Here is a 19392-nt window from a genome sequence, read left to right on the forward strand (position 1 = left end):
AATATTATTCCTCATTACATGATGCGTACAGCTCTATTTATACAATTGTGATGGGTTTTTTTCAGTGCCATAAAAACACAGACATGTTCAGTGGGTGGTCTGCGCGACATCAATTGGACACCCTCGTTGGATTTAATCATACATTAATCCAGGCGACATGCTGAAGTAGCCCTGGAGAAGATTGTTAATGGCGGTCAGCGTTAGGGCTGCACGATTAATCGACATCGAATGGACGTTTGTTCGTCTCTCGCTTCAAACAGGGAGAAAGACGTCTCACTCTGTGCATGAATGCGTATATATAACAGTAGAATTAACTGAACCGGTGAGCCCTTTTTTTCAGTCATCAACAATCTTTGTCCCGGTGGAGGAGAACGGCGTGCCAGCTTTACACATGCAGGAAGCAAAGACAGACAGCTTCCCTACTCGCGACCGGCCGCAATGAAACAAAAATAGGAGGTACACAAAATATGATTATAAAGCCAAATGTCCCGTTTGGTAATATTTTAGCTTCAAATCGGAAGGGCAATATACGCCCATCAACACGGACAAAATAGTGACAATACCGTGATCACTTGATGGCAATAAACAAAAAGACTGGGTAAAAAATGCACTTTGAGATGTTCAATATTTATTTAAATTACATTTTTGCTCACCAAAATGTGTCCATTTAATTTGTTTGTTTATTTATTTAGGATAAAAATGTATTTACCTTCCAATTACAGTACAATGGTAAACAATTCTACAATAATGAGAAATACAAGTTCATATATTTTTAAATGGTTACTTGCATTATTATTATTATATATTATGATTACATTATAATCACTGTATAATTTTTATTGGTTATTTCTTAATATTAAGAGCATGATGTAGACAAAAGCTCTGAGTCTGTCTGCAGAAAGCTAAATATTTTTGAAAGTAAATTATTGCATATTGTTCTAATATATATATATATATAGTAATTTTCTATATCGCACAGAGACAAACCCGCGACATATCGAGTATATTGATATATCGACCAGCCCTAAAATATATATATATATAATCTCAAACCAAGATAAGGGAGTGAGGCTCTACAATGTCTTTCTTATCCAACCACAACAACATTACAGCAAGCTTAAGTGTCAACACAAGCACACACACTGAAATGTCTTGAATAAATAACAAAACAAAAATAATATTATTTGACCTTGTGTCTGCGAATATTTGTGGCATTGTTGAACACTCTGGAGTTTCGGAGTAATAAACGAGCTGTGGCTTCACGTAGTCACCGCTAGCGTTAGCACAAACTCACAAACTAGCAGTGTGAGGTGATCCTTCATCAGGTTGTGTCCAGGTAGTGCCTTCTCCTCCGCTGTAATAAAAGTCCGCTATGGCAGCTTTTTTGGTCTCATCACAATTGAAGACTTGCTGCGGAACAAACCTCCCTTTTGCTGAAAAAACCCTCGAACTGAAGGGGCCACAGCTGGAGGCTAACTAGCTAAAACGCTAGCTCAAAGGGGTTGTCTAGCAACCAGAAGCTCTAAAGCAAGACTGAGAGTTTGGACACATTTAAAGTGTTTCTGATCATGCAAAGTGAGAAAGGCTGACACAGCTCTGACCGGCGCAAGGTACGACACATGTGATAAGAAACTCGTCAGAAGTGTTGCTGGCTGTCCAAGCTCTTCAAAATAGCCGTGCACACGTGTACAGGATGTAATGTCATTAAACTGGAGGCCACAATGGCCTTAAGCAGCATGCAAAATGAATGAAGTGTTTGTACGCCGAAACATGGTTCGCACACACGGGCATACTGTATTTGGCGCAATGTAAACGTTCGTAAAATGAAAAGGACGCAAATAAAGGTGTTAGTAAATCGAGGTTCCACTGTACTCTTGTTTTAAAAATGTTAACAAAACCTTTGCACAACAGGTTACATGTTACAAAATCTCCTCTTGGCCGTTGATGTATGATTAGAGTAAGCACGGAAATGGCCTAAAAACTTGTTTTTTAAAAATGTTTTATTTTTTTTATTATTTATTTTTTGATCACCCCTACAGTTAAGGGGGAACTGCACTTTTTTGGAATTTTGCCTATTGTTCACAAACATTGAGAGAAATGACAACCAATGTTTTTTTTTTTTCCGCATTCTAAATATTAAATGCGTTTAAAAGTTTGCTTGCAATGAAGCCTATAAAGCCCTCAAAAAAACATCCAAACACCTCCATAGAGGTTTTACTTACATGATAACCGGCACATTTATAATAACATTTAATATTGACGTATTTAGATTTTTTTAAGCAGCTAATTTAAAAAACGCATCACAACGTTTGCTTTTTTTTCCCTTCATCACTGATTATTACTCACAGTAGACTTTATGTGAGCCAACAGACATAATACAACATCACTTACTGTCCGCCAAGCGTCTTTTCGTGTCATCCTCGCTAGTTTCGGGTCCTAAATGGCTGTCAAAGTGTACCAACTTGTCGGATTACCTACTCAGACTTATTCTGTCCAGGTGAGATGCATATTTTATGATTTAGAATGAACTTACAGGGAGCAAGGAAGCAGCTGATCAGTCGAATGTACCATGAATTTATTAACGTGGACAAGTTGAAAAACTTATTCGGGTGTTACCATTTAGTGGTCAATTGTACGGAATATGTACTGTACTGTGCAATCTACTAATAAAAGTCTCAATCAATCAATCGATGATGTAAACATAGGGACACAAGCTTGTGATCACTTTGCCAGTATAAATAGTCCGTCTGTGTTAGCGCTTATAATAACAATATCACTAATACTTGGTTAATATTCAAATCCAGAAAGAGAATATTGTTGGCGGTTTTTGAACGGTTATTTATTGGACTTTATGGGCGAAATAGTGGACTTTTATTGACATTTATTTAATATTTAGAATGCATTAAAAAAAATCCATCAGTCGTCTTGTCTTTCATAATGATTGTGAACGATAGGCAAAATTCCCCAAAAAAGTGCAGTTCTTTTAAGCTTATGTTTACACTTGTATTATAAGTTACAATGTTTAAAAAAGAAAAAAGACACATTGTAGATTCGCCCTATGGGGAATCTACAATAAAATACTTTTATTACTGACTTATTTTTTAACACGAGTGTTTAATCAAAACAATTGTCCCTATGCATTGTAATATTCTCCACACTACCATGACGGTCGGGTTAAGCACCTGTACATTTAACGCATGTTTTAAAAGTGAGAGGTTTCACTGTACGGCGCTAAGATTCCATGCGTTGCTTTTGAGTGACTTCCATTTCATTGCGTGGTCAAACGGCGAGGACGGCGTGGCGCTAACGCGGCGTCCATATTTGCAGGACAAGGCAATGCCAAACAAGAACCCGTGGGAGAGCTACAACCCGGCGTGCGAGTACCAGAATTACGCCACGATGAATGTACTAGACTCTAGCGCCAAGGACTCACTGGAGATGACGCCTGCAGAGTGGGAAAAGTGTGTCAACCTCCCCTTGGACGTCCAGGAAGGGGACTTCCAAACGGAGGTGTAGAGGAAGACAAACGGAAGGAGGACAGAAGTATTTTGCACTGAATAAAGCAACAGACTTTTCTAACAGCCTTGGCATTCATGTGTGGATAATCGGAGCGCGGCAGAGACTTCCTGTGCCAACACAAGACTAAAGACACACTGAGGAACATGGGGAGCGGGGGGGAGAAGTGAAAGGAAAACCATCAGTGTTACTTTTTTGTATTCTCACTAGTGTACTTAGTGCGGGGCAGCCTGGTGTACAATATTTACCATCACGTGTTCTCTCAAAGGCAAAAAAAAAGAATACAACAAAAACACAGATGAAAGCTCACAGAGCAGACGACACGCCATGTGGTCCCAGCTTCATGGGGTCTGGTCCCCACTAGACCCAGGAGCACAATGTATATATTTATGCAGGTTTTTAAAAGCGTTTATAACAGTCCGTTTGGCCATTACGACACTTTTTACTTTCTAGTAAGAAACGAGGCAAAGAGGATCTTTCGTGTCAATATTCCAATGAATGTGTGTCCAGCTACATTCTTCATTGCTTTCAATGCAATAAAGATGACTCACTTTTATATAAATAATATATTTCACAACTTTAATACTGCAGGACCCGCTTGAAGGATTCCCCCGGCAAGCTCTCCCATCTGCAGCCCTGTATCAAATATTTAAAAAAACAAAAAACAACATGTTGTATGGTGTAAATAAACTTTTGTCTACATATGTTTTGATTGTGCCAATTTATTTTAATGAGGAAAAAAGAAAAAAAGAGATACAAATAATGCCAACCTGATCAAAAGTTCTCGCGAAAATGTTAACATTTGAAAAGGAATGTAAATAAAAGAGGAAATATGTTCGTACTGCTTCAGACGTGGTGTCAACTTTATGCTTCTTCTTCACTTTCCCAATAGCCACAATTCATTGTCGTGTTCATGTTGACTTATTGGTGTGAAGGTTTATTTGTGTCTTAATTACGAAAGCTTTTTTATGACACTGAATGTATGCAACTTAATTTTTTTTAACTGAATGTTTTTACATCAAATTATTTCATTGAAAAAAATTCAGTGTAAAAAAAAAAAATCTGTGTATCAAAATGTTTGAAAAAATTTAATGTATAAAAATTCAGCGTAAAAAAAAAATCAGTGGATAAAAATTCAGTGTAAAAAAAAAATGTATGAAAATTCAGTGTAAAAAAATCAGTGTATAAAAAATCTTGTGTATAAAAATTTAGCGTAAAAAAAAATCAGTGGATAAAAATTCAGTGTAAAAAAAATTCAGTGTAAAAAAATTTAGAGTATATTTTTTACACTGATTTTTTATACCATGCATTTTTTTAACACTGATTTTTTTACGCTGAATTTTTATACACTGAATTTTAAAACTGCATTTTTTTTCAATTAAGTCAGCATAATTTGATGTGAAAAAAATTAAGTTCACAAAATTCAAATGCAAAATATTCAGTTACACAAATTCAATGTAAAAAAAAAAAAAAAGCTTTCATAATAGACACAAATTAACCTTCATAATTACAGTTTACCAGTTGAAATGACAAAGGGTCCATTTCTAGCGTATTTTTACCCCGATTGTCACATGTTCATGTTTCTGCCAATCACAATGTTGCATCTCCTTCAAACTTTGTCAACAAAACCTGCCAGTTTCTATGATGTCATATTTTTTTCCCCACGTATTTAATTATAGTGTGCGGCAGTAGACGTCTTTGGCATCTGTAAAGCTGAAGTTAAAGAAATGTGAAGAAAAGGTGCCGCTACTTGCAACTTGGTTTTAATATTTAAGTTTTTCTTTCTTTGAATTTCTTTTTCCCTTATCTTATTGTATAAAACTTAACTTTTTCTTAATGTTTTTTTATATATGTACATATTTTTATTTTATTTTTTTTTTTTTTTTACAATTTTTGAGTTGTGTTTTGATCCATAAAATTAATATATAAAGCCAATGTTTATAATTACCAAGTAAGTATACTAGGGCTGCAACTAACGATTATTTTGATAGTAGATTAGTCAGTGATTATCTTAACGATTAGTCGAATAATAAAGCCTACACCTTTGTAATGGCTCTAATTTTTCCATTGACTTTTAAATGCAGCTTAAGTTATTTTAGGCATGTGCCTTCGAACAACAAAGATGATTAATTAATTCATAAATATGTATTTATGTGATGCTCATTTGGCTGTTACAAAAAATTAAATGACTATTAACATGTTTTCCATTTAAAAAAAAAAAGATAAGGCAAAGTGCTAAAAAAAACAATTAAGCCTGTTGAAATAGCAGCAATGAAAAACAAAACACAAAATTTAACTTTCTCAAAAAGAAAAGCATTTTGTGATGTTTAAAAAGCTGCACACTGCTTTATTGACAAGTGATTAACTCTTGGCAGTTTCAAAGACTCGATGTGTAGAATTATATATTTCATTAGTTCTTCAAATGTCTATTTAATAGATTGCTGTCAGGTTCAAACACTGATGACATCTATTAAACGAGACAAGAAGCAAGGAATTAAACAGAGACAGAACACTGTACGCTTGTATGGTGTCTCAGCACGCTCTGGCGAAAGATTGTACACCACCTCTTTTTATTTGGACTATCCCTGATTACATGGCAACAGCTGTTTCTAAGGGAGGGGGCCGTAAACAGCGTTGCCAGTTGAAAGAAAAGGTCGTAAAACAGTTCAAAGAAGCGGTGCCTGGAGGGGAGTCTGGTCCTGCTTCCTCTTCGCTCTTATAGTTCCTGGGTCAAGACAATATCTTTCTGTTGATTACAATACATGAAAGAAACTGAACACCTTCATGTTGCTTCCCCCCCTACACAGTGGAGTTTTACAAGCCTTCTTCTTGGTAGGTTCAAAGACATGTTTTTTGTCTTCTGGCCGGGAACTCAATGTAACACAAAGTTCTTGTGATAACTTAGATACAATTATTCTAACAATTGCATTTTTAATCTTCTTCCCCTCTAAACATGTATCTTAACTACATTTCCCAGTAGCTTAACTACTTTTTGAACAAGTAGCGAGGTAGCTTAAATCAAAACTACGAGCTTCAAAGAGAGAAAATGGACTACGAGTCCAGGCCAAAATTTTTTTTTTAGAAAAGACACTGACCTGGATGAATGAGAATATGATGATTGGCTGGTGTTCGTATGATGAGTCACAATTGGCTCAGGTTAGGGCGAATCACCAGCTGGCCATTCAGAGGCAAGATAAGGCGGGTCATCAAAACCAGGAAGCTAAAAAAACAGGCTAACTAAACAGGCTGACTAAAAAAAAAAAAGTAACATCGTTGAAAATGGCAGAGAGATCCCATCTCCCGCAGATTAGATTTTTCCTTGAGTCCAGAAAATAAAGCGTGTCCTTGGTCATATTTAGACAAATGTATGCATTTAGAGACAACAGTGCCCAAAACCTTAGTTTTTAGTTATTTACTCATAACTGCTCTCTTCCCCAAAGACGTGGAACACACGGGAAGGTGAGTTGAATTCATGAAAAGTTATAACTGTTTCCAAACAACACACAAGTCTTTGTTTTTGTTTTTTTTGTCAAGATACACATTTTTAGCCTGCAACATTTTCCAAGTAGCTGGCCCATCACTGACTATCACCACGGAGATGCTGCACATTCATGTTGTCATGCCTGTGGTGTTTTGCTATGTTTTCAAACATACAAGAGACATGTACCACTTGTTATGGGCACTTGAGAAGCAGTCCTGCAGTGCCTCTACAATAACACCACTTTTTAACCTCTGAAAGTGCGCTCATTGGAAACACGAACAAATGCACACCTAAAGACGTTTTTTTTTTACATATATGAAATATTTTACTAATATGTTCTATGTGGGGGAAAAAGGAATGTCATTAAAAAATATTAAAAGGACACCAAATCGCATCAATTGAATGGTTCAATCACACAGTGTTTTTTAACTAGTGTGCCGTTAGATACAGTGTGGTGTGCCGTGGGAGATTATCTAATTTCACCTATTTGGGTTAAAAATATTTTTTGCAAACCAGTAATTATAGTCGGCAAATTATGTGTTGTTGTTGAGTGTCGGTGCTGTCTAGAGCTCGGCAGAGTAACCGTGTAATACTCCTCCATATCAGTAGATGGCAGCTGGTAGCTAATTGCTTTGTAGATGTCGGAAACGGCGGTAGGCAGTGTGCAGGTAAAAAAGTGTCAAATGCTTAAACCAAAAATAAACAAAAGGCGAGTGCCGCTAAGCAAAGGCATTGAAGCTTAGGGAAGGCTATGCAAAATGAAACTAAAACTGAACTTGCTGCAAAGTAAACAAAAACAGAATGCTGGACGACAGCAAAGACTTACAGCGAGTGGAGCAGATGGCGTCCACAAAGTACATCCGAACATGACACGACAATCAACAATGTCCCCACAAAGAAGGATAAAAACAACTAAAATCTTTTTGATTGCTAAAACAAAGTAGATGCGGGAAATATCGCTCAAAAGAAGACATGAAACTGCTACAGGAAAGTACCAAAAAACGGAGAAAAAGCCACCAAAATAGGAGCGCAAGACAAGAAGTAAAACACTACACAGGAAAACAGCACAAAACTCCAAATAAGTCACAGCGTGATGGGACAGGTGGTGACAGTACACCTACTTTGAGACAAGAGCTATAGTGATGCATGCTTGCTTATGGTTTAAAGTCGTATCCAACAATTGCAACAGCGACTTTTTACTGTCAACTGAGTTTTGTTTTTTAATGATTTCTGCTTGTGGTGTGCCTCCGCATTTTTTCAACGCAAAAAATGTGCCTTGGCTCAAAAAAAGGTTGAAAAACACTGCTCTAGCAGCTATACAATTATAAAATGATGTTGCTGAATAGACAATATGTCTAATATTTTTCATCTCTGATCGTACAAAATGTTGACACACACACACACGTAAGACGGAGGATTCTCGCCATTCCATCGTCCGTCTGTGCAGCGCGAGAACTGATCTGTCAGTTTGCACGTCCTCCTGACACCTGCTAATTAAACCCTAATGATGAGTGTTGATAAATCAGATTGCGTGTGCTAAATATATTTATATTTGCATCTTCCCAGTATTGTGGGCGTTTTAATGATCAGCGTATATTTTGCATATTAGGATTGCTCGCCTTATTCTGCTCACTTAAGACACAATGCACTTTGCACACGTTTAGTAGATCAGCTTTGCGTGTGCTACCAGCTTTGCACATGTTTTGGTACATGCAAATCAGGCCCATAATGTTTTATGTAGCGCCAAAAAACATCAGGGGATTTCACAGAAAACTTTATTATGCGCACGATCTAATGCTGCGGGTCAAAATGTGCATTTCTAAATATGAGAAATCTCCTGGGAAAATTGGTAAGACTAAGAGATTGTTTAAATGAAATAGCAGCACAGTGGCGCAGCAAGAAGGCCCGGGGTTTGATTACCGGGCTCGGGGTCGACTCCGGCTTCCTTCCACTTTCAAAGACATGCACCTGGGGATAAGTTGATTGGCAACACTAAATGGTCTCTTGTGTGTCCAGGGTGTAGCCCGCCTTACGCCGGAGTGCAGCTGGGATAGGCTCCAGCACCCACACCACCATGTAACCCCCAAGTGGTAGAAGATGGATATACAGTATGTTGCAACCTCCTGTGATTATAATATATTATTTTAACACGGGTTGCAAAGGCAGTTAAAAATGTTAAAAATTCTGGTACTTTAAAGTTTGCAAGATTATTGAAAGATTACTTCTTCTTTTTTTTAATCACAATCAAAATCAAACAAACACAGGATGGCGATGTAACAATATCATGTTTTGTTTAATTGATTTCCTACTGTTGGCTTTGATAGAAATCATTTGTATTTTGTATTTAAAGTCCTCCTGTGTCCAGGGCCTTATTTCCTGAGGTTTTTTTTAAACTATAACGAAAAACAATTTTGTGATGATAAAAATATCGAACTACTTACTGTAGTATCGACCATATAACAGTACTCCAGTTGCTATTGTTACTGTCGATATTTGTATTGAACCACCGCCCTCTGTTTACATTCACAGGCTTGTAGGGATGAACTAGCCTGTGTGTTTTTTTCCTAACGTGTATATATATATATCCATCCATCCATTTTCTACCGCTTGTCCCTTTTGTGGGGGTGCTGGAGCCTATCTCAGCTGCATTCGGGCGAAAGGCGGGGTACACCCTGGACAAGTCGCCACCTCATCGCAGGGCCAACACAGATAGACAGACAACATTCACACTCACATTCACACACTAGGGCCAATTTAGTGTTGCCAATCAACCTATCCCCAGGGGCATGTCTTTGGAGGTGGGAGGAAGCCGGAGTACCCGGAGGGAACCCACACAGTCACGGGGAGAACATGCAAACTCCACACAGAAAGATCCCGAGCCCAGGATCGAACCCAGGACCTTCGTCAATGAGCCGTTGTAGAGTGTCTGTGCTGTCTGGAGATCAGCAGAGTAACCATGTAATACTCTTCCGTACCATTAGGTGGCAGCTTTGTAAGCCTACAGTACTTTGAGACAAGAGAATTAATGATGGTTATGGTTTGAAGTCATATCGAACAATTGCGTCAGGAATTTGATGAGAGCGACTTTATATTGTCAATATAGGCTATTGAGTTTCGTTTTGAACGTTTTTTTGCTGGTGGTGTCTGTCATGTATTGGTTACTCGGGTCACAGGACAATATCGGAACCATTGTAAGGGGACCGTGCTGCCCATATATATATAAATATATCATACTTGCCAACCCTCCCGGTTTTACCGGGAGACTCCCGGAATTCAGCGCCTCTCCCGATAAACTCCCGGAATTCAGCCGGAGCTGGAGGCCACGCCTCCTCCAGCTCCATGCGGACCTGAGTGGGGACAGCGGCGACCGTCTGTTTTCACGTCCGCTTTCCCACGATATAAACAGCGTGCCTGCCCAATCACGTTATAACTGTAGAATGATCGAGGGCGAGTTCTTGGTTTCTTATGTGGGTTTATTGTTAGGCAGTTTCATTAACATCCTCCCAGCGCGGTAACAACACACAACAACAGCAGTCACGTTTTCGTCTACCGTAAAGCAGTTTGTCTGCCGTAAACAGCAATGTTGTGACACTCTTAAACAGGACAATACTGCCATCTACTGGATAGCCTCCGGAACACTGAAATTCAAGTATTTCTTTTATTTATATGTATAATAAAATAAATATAAATATATATATATATATATATATATATATATATATATATATATATATATATATATATATATATATATATATATAGCTAGAATTCACTGAAAGTCAAGTATTTCATACACATACATATATATATATATATATATATATATATATATATATATATATATATACACATATATATATACACATATATATATATATATATATATATATATATATATATATATATATATATATATATATATATATATATATATATATATATACACATTATAATATATATATATATGAAATACTCGAGTTGGTGAATTCTAACTGTAAATATACTCCTCCCCTCTTAACCACGCCCCCAACCACACCCCCGCCCCGCTCCCGACCACGCTCCACCCCACCCCCCACCTCCCGGAATCGGAGGTCTCAAGGTTGGCAATTATGATATATATATATATGTATATATATGTATATATATATATATATATATATATATATATATATATATATATATATATATGTATGTCACTTTAAAATCTAAATAATTGTCCTTTTTTTACTCGATTACATTTTTCATCCATTTTTTTGTCAGGTATTTTATTTTCATAAATTGTAATCTATTAATTGGCCTTTATTTTATTTTATTACAATTTACACTCAATATTTGGTGATTCAATTGCGTTTTTTAATATTTCACGTTGCGTATTTTTCGTTCATAAAATGTAATCAATTGAAACAATTATTCAACCTAGGGATGTCGGATAATGGCTTTTTGCCGATATCCGATATTCCGATATTGTCCAACTCTTTAAATACCGATACCGATATCAACCGATACCGATATCAACCGATATATGCAGTCGTGGAATTAACACATTATTATGCCTAATTTGGACAACCAGGTATGGTGAAGATAAGGTACTTTTTAAAAAAATTAGTAAAATAAGATAAATAAATTAAAAACATTTTCTTGAATAAAAAAGAAAGTACAACAATATAAAAACAGTTACATAGAAACTTGTAATGAATGAAAATTAGTAAAATTAACTGTTAAAGGTTAGTACTATTAGTGGACCAGCAGCACACACAATCATGTGTGCTTACGGACTGTATCCCTTGCAGACTGTATTGATATATATTGATATATATTGTAGGAACCAGAATATTAATAACAGAAAGAAACAACCCTTTTGTGTGAATGAGTGTAAATGGTGGAGGGAGGTTTTTTGGGTTGGTGCACTAATTGTAAGTGTATCTTGTGTTTTTTATGTTGATTTAATTTAAAAAAAAAAAACAACAACAAAAAAAAAACAATACCGATAATAAAAAAAACGATACCGATAATTTCCGATATTACATTTTAACGCATATATCGGCCTGCCGATATTATCGGACATCTCTAATTCAACCTTTTGACAAGTCACTATTTAAAACGAATGCAGTACTTGATGTTATTTTAACTGCATGATCATTTATTGTTTACGTGAGGAAAACATGCAAAGATGTATAGTCAACACATGAAATATTGTACTTGCTTTTGGAATATTTTCCTGGAGACAGCGGTGCCCTTGAAACACGTGTTGTTAGCGTGTTACTGGATGGACGTGGCCTGAGTGGCAGCTCCCTGCGGGCTGCTTGGACGCCCTCAACAGTCACCGTGTGAAGCAGCACATCACATCCCTCCTCCTGCGTCACTCTCCTCCACAGGCGCAGCCAGGCTTTGTCACCAGCCTGGGGGGGGTTCGGTCCTGCGGCCGCACTGCGGGCCACGTTACGACCACGTCAACGCCAGAGGAAATGCCCAAAGATATATATATCTTGTATTGTGCTGAGTTTTGTTTTCTTATTCGTTCTTATAGGCAGATAACCTTTCATTTGACTTCTAAGCTTCTTGCAAATGTCACAATAAGTAGAATTAGTTGGTTAGAAATGATTTTCAACATTTTTGAAGGGATATCCCACGCCAACATAGCTGAGGTCAAAGATCATATTGTCAGCGTTGTCAACCTATTTTCTAACAAGAAAAAAACTGCTTTTTTTTTCCCATTTAGCATGTAGGATACAACACAAGATGGCCAAGGCAGCTGAAGTGAAAGGTCAATTATATTAATATACCATTTTATTAATGTTGTTAAACTTTTTGTCTGCTTCCTATTAGCCTAACATCCATATTGCCGCCTCCTGCGATAACGATATGTATTAAGAAATATTATTTGTATCACCAGATGATTCCTGAGCGTGGCCAACGCTGCTGCTCACTGCTCCCCTCACCTCCCAGGGGGTGGAACAAGGGGATGGGTCAAATGCAGAGGGTAATTTCACCACACCTAGTGTGTGCCTGACTATCAGTGGTACTTTACCTTTTATAGGGCTGTCTCGTGATCATTTTTAAACCAGATTAATCACACCCTCGAACTAGGATTAATCTGATTAATCACAGGTTTTTGATTGTTTGCATAGATAAAATTAGGTTAAGAAAATACCCCAATAGTTGGACACAAATGCACTTTGGTAGTCATAATATCATACAGGAACATGTTTTAAAAATGTTACTGATTAGCTCAAAACTTATTTTTTAAGTTTTTGCAGTAATTTTAGGATTAAGGTACAGTTACTTACTGATAATGTAGTAAACACACTCATAAACAACATTTAAATATGCATTTACTCTTCTTTAGTTTAAACAAACAAGTTTGTTTACCTTTTTTTAGATGACAACGCAACCTCAGCTCGTTGTGATTACTTACAGATGTCCAATGTTCTCCAGTAGCCAAAATGAATTCACATATCAGCCAGTAGTTGCCACTTGATGCTCGCTCCTATATGATAACGCAATATTAGTTTTTATTAATCACATTCGTTAATGCATTAACGCGCTAACGTTGACACCCCTCATTTTTTAGTATATAAATGATGATAGAAGCATTTTAAAAGAGGTTACTTAATTTGGCTGCTGACGTATGCGGTAACATATTGCGTAATTTCCAGTTGAATTATGTTGTCAATACTAATATTCATCTTCTTGCTAGTTTACTGTTAATAGCATAACTTTCTGTTGTAACATGGTTTTGTGTCAAAGTCAATTTGATTAGTATTAGAGCCGGCCCGCAGGCCACAGCCGCCTGCTGCTGTTTTGCACGCACCAATACTCCATCAGTGTTGGCGCTAGGAATTTTCAAAATGGGGTCCCAGGGACCCCATCAAGTCATAAAAATGGGGCCCCACAGTACATTTTTGAGGTCCCATTTTTTTTTATAACCGTTTTGAAAAACAAATGATAAATGTATGCATTATCCTGTTATATCTCACATTCTTTATTGTGTTTTGGAAAAAGGTTGTTATAAATGTTAATTCATTAAAAAAATAAAATAATGTATGCATATGTAAATTGATTAACTTATAAACATTCATTCACTTTCTTCTTTCCTTCACGGATCTAAACTTTACCGCTGCCGGTATTTTTTTTTCTATATTTTTACTGTAATATTTCCAGAATGTGTTTGTTCTATTTTTGGCCAAAGTAAGACAAAGAAAACAATCTGAAGTTGTCTTTATGTTTTAGTTTTAATGCCATGATTTTAATAGTCCAGCCCGCGTGTGCACACATTTTCCTCCATGCGGCCCCTGAGCTAAAATAAGTTTTGACACCCCTGATCTACATGTATGTTAAAATGCCATACATCCATTTTCTACCGCTTGTCTCTCTTGGGATCGCGGGGGGAGGGGCTGTGGGCTGGAGCCTATCTCAGCTATGGGGTGCACTAAGCAACATTTTGGATACTTTACATTAGTTTTGGGTCATACTACAAATGTGGGTATCGATACAAAGTACTCACAAAAGCAGTATTTAGTCTTAGACTTAAATTGGTCAGATCTAGTCTAAGATTTAGATTGGTCAAACCTAGTCTTAGACTGGTCAGATCTAGTCTTAGACTTAAATTGGTCAGATCTAGTCTTTGACTTAGATTGGTCAGATCTAGTCTTTGACTTAGATTGGTCACACCTAGTCTTAGACTTAGATTGTTCACATCTAGTCTTAGACTTAGCTTGGTCAGATCTAGTGTAAGACTTAGACTGGTCAGATCTAGTGTAAGACTTAGACTGGTCACATCTAGTCTTTGACTTAGATTGGTCAGATCTAGTCTTAGATTTTGTCAGATCTAGTCTCAGACTTTTTGGTCAGATCTAGTTTTTGACTTAGCTTGGTCAGATCTAGTATTTGACTTAAATTGGTCACATCTAGTCTTTGACTTAAATTGGTCACATCTAGTCTTAGACTTAGCTTAGTCTCACCTAGTCTTAGACTGGTCAGATCTAGTCTTTGATTTAGACTGGTCAGATCTAGTCTTAGACTTAGCTTGGTCACATCTAGTCTTAGACTTAGCTTAGTCTCACCTAGTCTTAGACTGGTCAGATCTAGTCTTTGATTTAGACTGGTCAGATCTAGTCTTTGACTTAGATTGGTCAGATCTAGTCTTTGACTTAGATTGGTCAGATCTAGTCTTAGACTTAGCTTGGTCACATCTAGTCTTAGACTTAGCTTGGTCACACCTAGTCTTAGACTTAGCTTGGTCACACCTAGTCTTAGACTGGTCAGATCTAGTCTTTGACTTAGATTGGTCAGATCTAGTCTTTGACTTGGATTGGTCACGTCTAGTCTAAGACTTAGATTGGTCACACCTAGTCTTAGACTTAAATTGGTCACATATAGTCTTTGACTTAGATTGGTCAGATCTAGTCGACTTAGATTAGTCACATCTAGTTTTAGACTTAGATTGTCACATCTAGTCTTAGACTTAGATTGGTCACATCTAGTCTTAGATTTAGATTGGTCAGATCTAGTCTTAGACTTAGATTGGTAACACCTAGTCTTAGACTTAGATTGGTCACATCTAGTTTTTGACTTAGATTGGTCAGATCTAGTCATTGACTTAGATTGGTCACGTCTAGTCTTAGACTTAGATTGGTCAGATCTAGTCGTTGACTTGTATTGGTCACACCTAGACTTAGACTGGTCAGATCTAGTCTTTGACTTAGATTTGTCAAATCTAGTCTTAAGACTTAGATTGGTCACATCTAGTCTTAGACTTAGATTGGTCACATCTAGTCTTAGACTTAGACTGGTCAGATGTAGTTTTAGACTTAGATTGGTCACATCTAGTTTTAGACTTAGATTGGGTCAGATCTAGTCTTAGACTTAGATTGGTCACACCTAGTTTTAGACTTAGATTGGTCAGATCTTGTATTTCAACAACAGCACTTAACGACAGTCGTTGGCATTGACAGTAGGATTGCTTGTTTGCATCTCAACAGTTGTTTTTCTCACTACAATAGGGCGAAACCATCCTTGCCCAGGCACACCTTCCTGGTTTGGGGGTTTAGTACCAGCTACTAGACTAGATGTGACCAATCTAAGACTATGAGCATGAACGGATGAAGCCTACTTGGATGAGAGGCAAAACTTTGTCTTCTAAGACAAACCAAACAGTCCAGTTGCCATCGATTGAATGCAATGACCTCGATGAATGAGAACATCCACAGACTTCTTCAGTTTCAGTAAGAATTGACCTATAAGATGACGTAGGAAGGCCATATCTTTTTCGTTTGTTTGTTTGGCTCCTGACTTGTTTGTAGTTTATTAGCAAGTAAGCGAAGGCGGCGTCTTAATGAGCGAGCGTGGTTCTATATGAGTTCTGAGGTACGTGCGCTGCAAACACTTACTGAACAAAGCAAGTACATTTCATGCTAATCTATAAGCGCGTTGAGTGTTTATAGGCGCCTAATCCAGGGATGTCACTTTCACTTTCATACATATCCTCGTTAAGTGGATCTGCACTTCATTATTTAGCCCACACAGGATATATATAAACTGGCCAATACATTAAGTACACCTCAAAGCTTTAAGAACTAAGTAAAACACACAAAAACATTTTAAATGATATTTTCAGAAGCATTTATTTCTTTAAATATATGTACCGTTTAATGCTAAATACACAATATTATAATCATTTGGATAATTTCTCTTAAAGAAAACAGCTTATGTGCCCTTCATTGCATTTATATTCATCAGGCACTTTCCCATCATGATCATAATTTATGTAGTAACTCAATGAGTGGCTGCTCTTTTTTGTACATCACAATGATGCACTATTTGCTTTGAATGGAATAAAATCATAATAAAAAGATGAAGACATTCAGTGCAATAAACTTAGGGAATATTCTTGATTTTTCTTCTCTTGTAACGAGACCAAGTTCATGAAGTATGAAACGTAAAATGGGCACGTTGTAATATGACATGCATAATACTTTCCATTAAAGAGGGGCGATTAAATACCAATGTACAGTATTTCATTCACATTTTAAAAATACACTTTTCTTACAGCAGTTAAAGAAAAAGCCACATGACTATTCGGTTTTTGAAAGGGTTATTAGAACAGGCATTATTTAAAAAGGTAGCAGCCTCCCTATTTCTTTTTAAAGCATTTATCAATTCATGTTTAATGTACTAAAGTGTGCAAGTGAGTTTAAATATATGCCCACGGGATAGCGATGCACTGTGTACATTTGAGTCTTGAGTTGAAAAACTTCAGCAAACCCTGTTCTTGAAAGTACTCGGCAAATGACAAATGCTCGTTTTAAATCTATGGTAATATTGTTTCGAAGCACAATAACAAACAGAGGAGGAATTAATGACACGCCAAATTGTACTTAGAAGCTTCCTCCTTTAAGTTATGGCGAGATGTGCTGTGTGTGTGCGTGTTACAATATTGAACCTCAGTGCACATATTCATCATCGCTGACGTCTGAGTCATCGGCCTCCACCTCGCCTTCAATCACAGACTTCTTCCCTCGACAGCACGACACCACGAGCCCGATGAGGAACACCTGCATGAAGAAAGGTAAAACACACGCTAATGAACGTCTAAAGCAGAGGTCTTCAACAGGGGGTCTGCAAAATAACTGCAGGGGGGGGTCGTTAAAAGTTTGGTTGATAAGACTATTTTTAATATATATTCCACCTGTACGTTTTCCACAAAATTAAATGTCTTTAGATACGCATGAAAGGGCAACTGAACTTTTTTTCAATTTTATTTTCTTTCACAATCATTATGTAAGACATTATTTTTTTTATGCATTCTAACTTATAAAAAACGTAAATAAAAGTCTGCTTACAGCGTAGCCAATGGGAGGTCCCCTATTTTGCCCAAAAACCCCCCCAAAAAAACATTCAAAATCCGCCAGAAATACTCCATTTACATTTTGTGATTTGAACGTTAACCAAGTATTAGTGATATTGTTATTATAAGTGCTAACGCAGACAGACTATTTATAGCAGTACTGTGATCACAAGCCTGTGTACAATTTTGACATGATTGACCTTGCTACCTAGAAGTTTATTGTAGATCATAAATCATGCATCTCACCTGGAAAGGAGATGGCTGAGGACGTGCTCTGACAAGTTGGTTCATTTTAACAGCCATTTAGGACTGAGAAATGGTGAGTGACACGAAAAGACGCTAGGATTAAAGTCATTTTTCATCTAAATGGGAATGTATGAACATCCTAGCAGTCAGCATCCTAATGACAACAGACATTGTACAGTAAGTGATGTTTTATCATGTTTGTTGGCTCTCAGGAAGTTTGCAGTGATGATGTTAAAAAAAAAGCAAACGTCGTGGAGCGTTTTTTAAATTAATGCGCTGCCTTTGCTTAAAATTATTAAAATATGTAAATATGTATTATTACTACATTACATATATACTTACATCATGTATATAAAACCTCAATGAAGGTGTTTGGATGTTTTTTTTAAGGGCTTTAAAAGGCAGAATAGGCTTAAGCATTCATTAAATAATGCCAAAACAAAAAATGACATCAGTCGTCATGTCTCTCGTAATGATTGTGAATGATAGGCAACATTCCCCCAAAAAAGTGCAGTTCCCCTTAACATTAGTTTATAAATGGCAGTGACATAGTCACCAAACGCAATGTACCTTGCAGATTTGAAATAAAACATGAATAATTATACTGCATTATTATGATAACCATAGCATTTAAGATAGCTTGCAAGCTGCCAGCTAGTGATTAGCGCTCTAGCTGTTGACTTCAACAAATATCGGTAGTTAAAGGGTCTGTTTGCAACATTTACACAGATGTCTAGAGAGTGCCAACTTTCCCATGTATTTGACACAGTATATCCCGCCCTTTTCCGGCTTCTAGGACGTAACTACGTACGTATTTAACACATTCACACGCATTAGCTTTGGGTGTCGTAAACTAATAATAGCGATTTGGATAGCTAGTGTTAGCTGTCATTGAATGTATATTCTATCAATACAAAAACAACACTGCAAATTTTCTGTTGCTTCTCCTGGACTGTTTTTGTATGGGTGCACTCGCTTTCTGCGCGTACATATTGACGAGACCGGGTGAGTGACCGCAAACATTTTATTCGGGCCTGTAAAACATTTACCTAGACAAACTTAGTAACTGTGAAAAATACAGACAATTGTCAAACAAATGTGTTCTGTTAAACCACTAATGGTAACACAAGCTAGCCAATGGTGTTCTTGTCATATTGTTTGCTTTGGAAGATGTAACCGTGAGCAAGTTGCGAACAGCACCTTTAAATAGTGCAATCATCTGCACAAAGAACGTTCTTATGATGCATTGATAACCGCAAGATGGATCACATCATGGAGAAGCTTGCTGAAAAGGAAAAATTTA

At 37.0% G+C, this 19392-nt stretch overlaps 2 protein-coding genes across 12 annotated transcripts in view; one reads left to right on the forward strand and one right to left on the reverse strand.

The window, feature by feature from the left end:
- The window catches only part of adgrb3 (adhesion G protein-coupled receptor B3), a 332693-nt gene extending 328333 nt beyond the window's left edge, over positions 1-4360 (forward strand). For 8 of the 10 annotated variants that reach the window (XM_062058301.1, XM_062058302.1, XM_062058297.1 and 5 more), the window contains one exon: positions 3328-4184. In XM_062058301.1, the coding sequence (XP_061914285.1) occupies positions 3328-3516 (189 nt within the window). In that variant the 3' untranslated portion in view covers positions 3517-4184. The other 2 variants (XM_062058299.1, XM_062058303.1) reach the window with 2 other exon arrangements.
- Positions 4361-16607: 12247 nt separating this feature from the next.
- Positions 16608-19392, reverse strand: part of lmbrd1 (LMBR1 domain containing 1) — a 109581-nt gene continuing 106796 nt past the window's right edge. For both annotated transcript variants that reach the window (XM_062058309.1, XM_062058308.1), the window contains one exon: positions 16608-17550. In XM_062058309.1, the coding sequence (XP_061914293.1) occupies positions 17440-17550 (111 nt within the window). In that variant the 3' untranslated portion in view covers positions 16608-17439. The remainder of the gene's footprint in view (positions 17551-19392) is intronic.

The sequence above is a fragment of the Entelurus aequoreus genome, linkage group LG09 (assembly GCF_033978785.1).
Source record: "Entelurus aequoreus isolate RoL-2023_Sb linkage group LG09, RoL_Eaeq_v1.1, whole genome shotgun sequence".
Classification (NCBI taxonomy): domain Eukaryota; kingdom Metazoa; phylum Chordata; class Actinopteri; order Syngnathiformes; family Syngnathidae; genus Entelurus; species Entelurus aequoreus.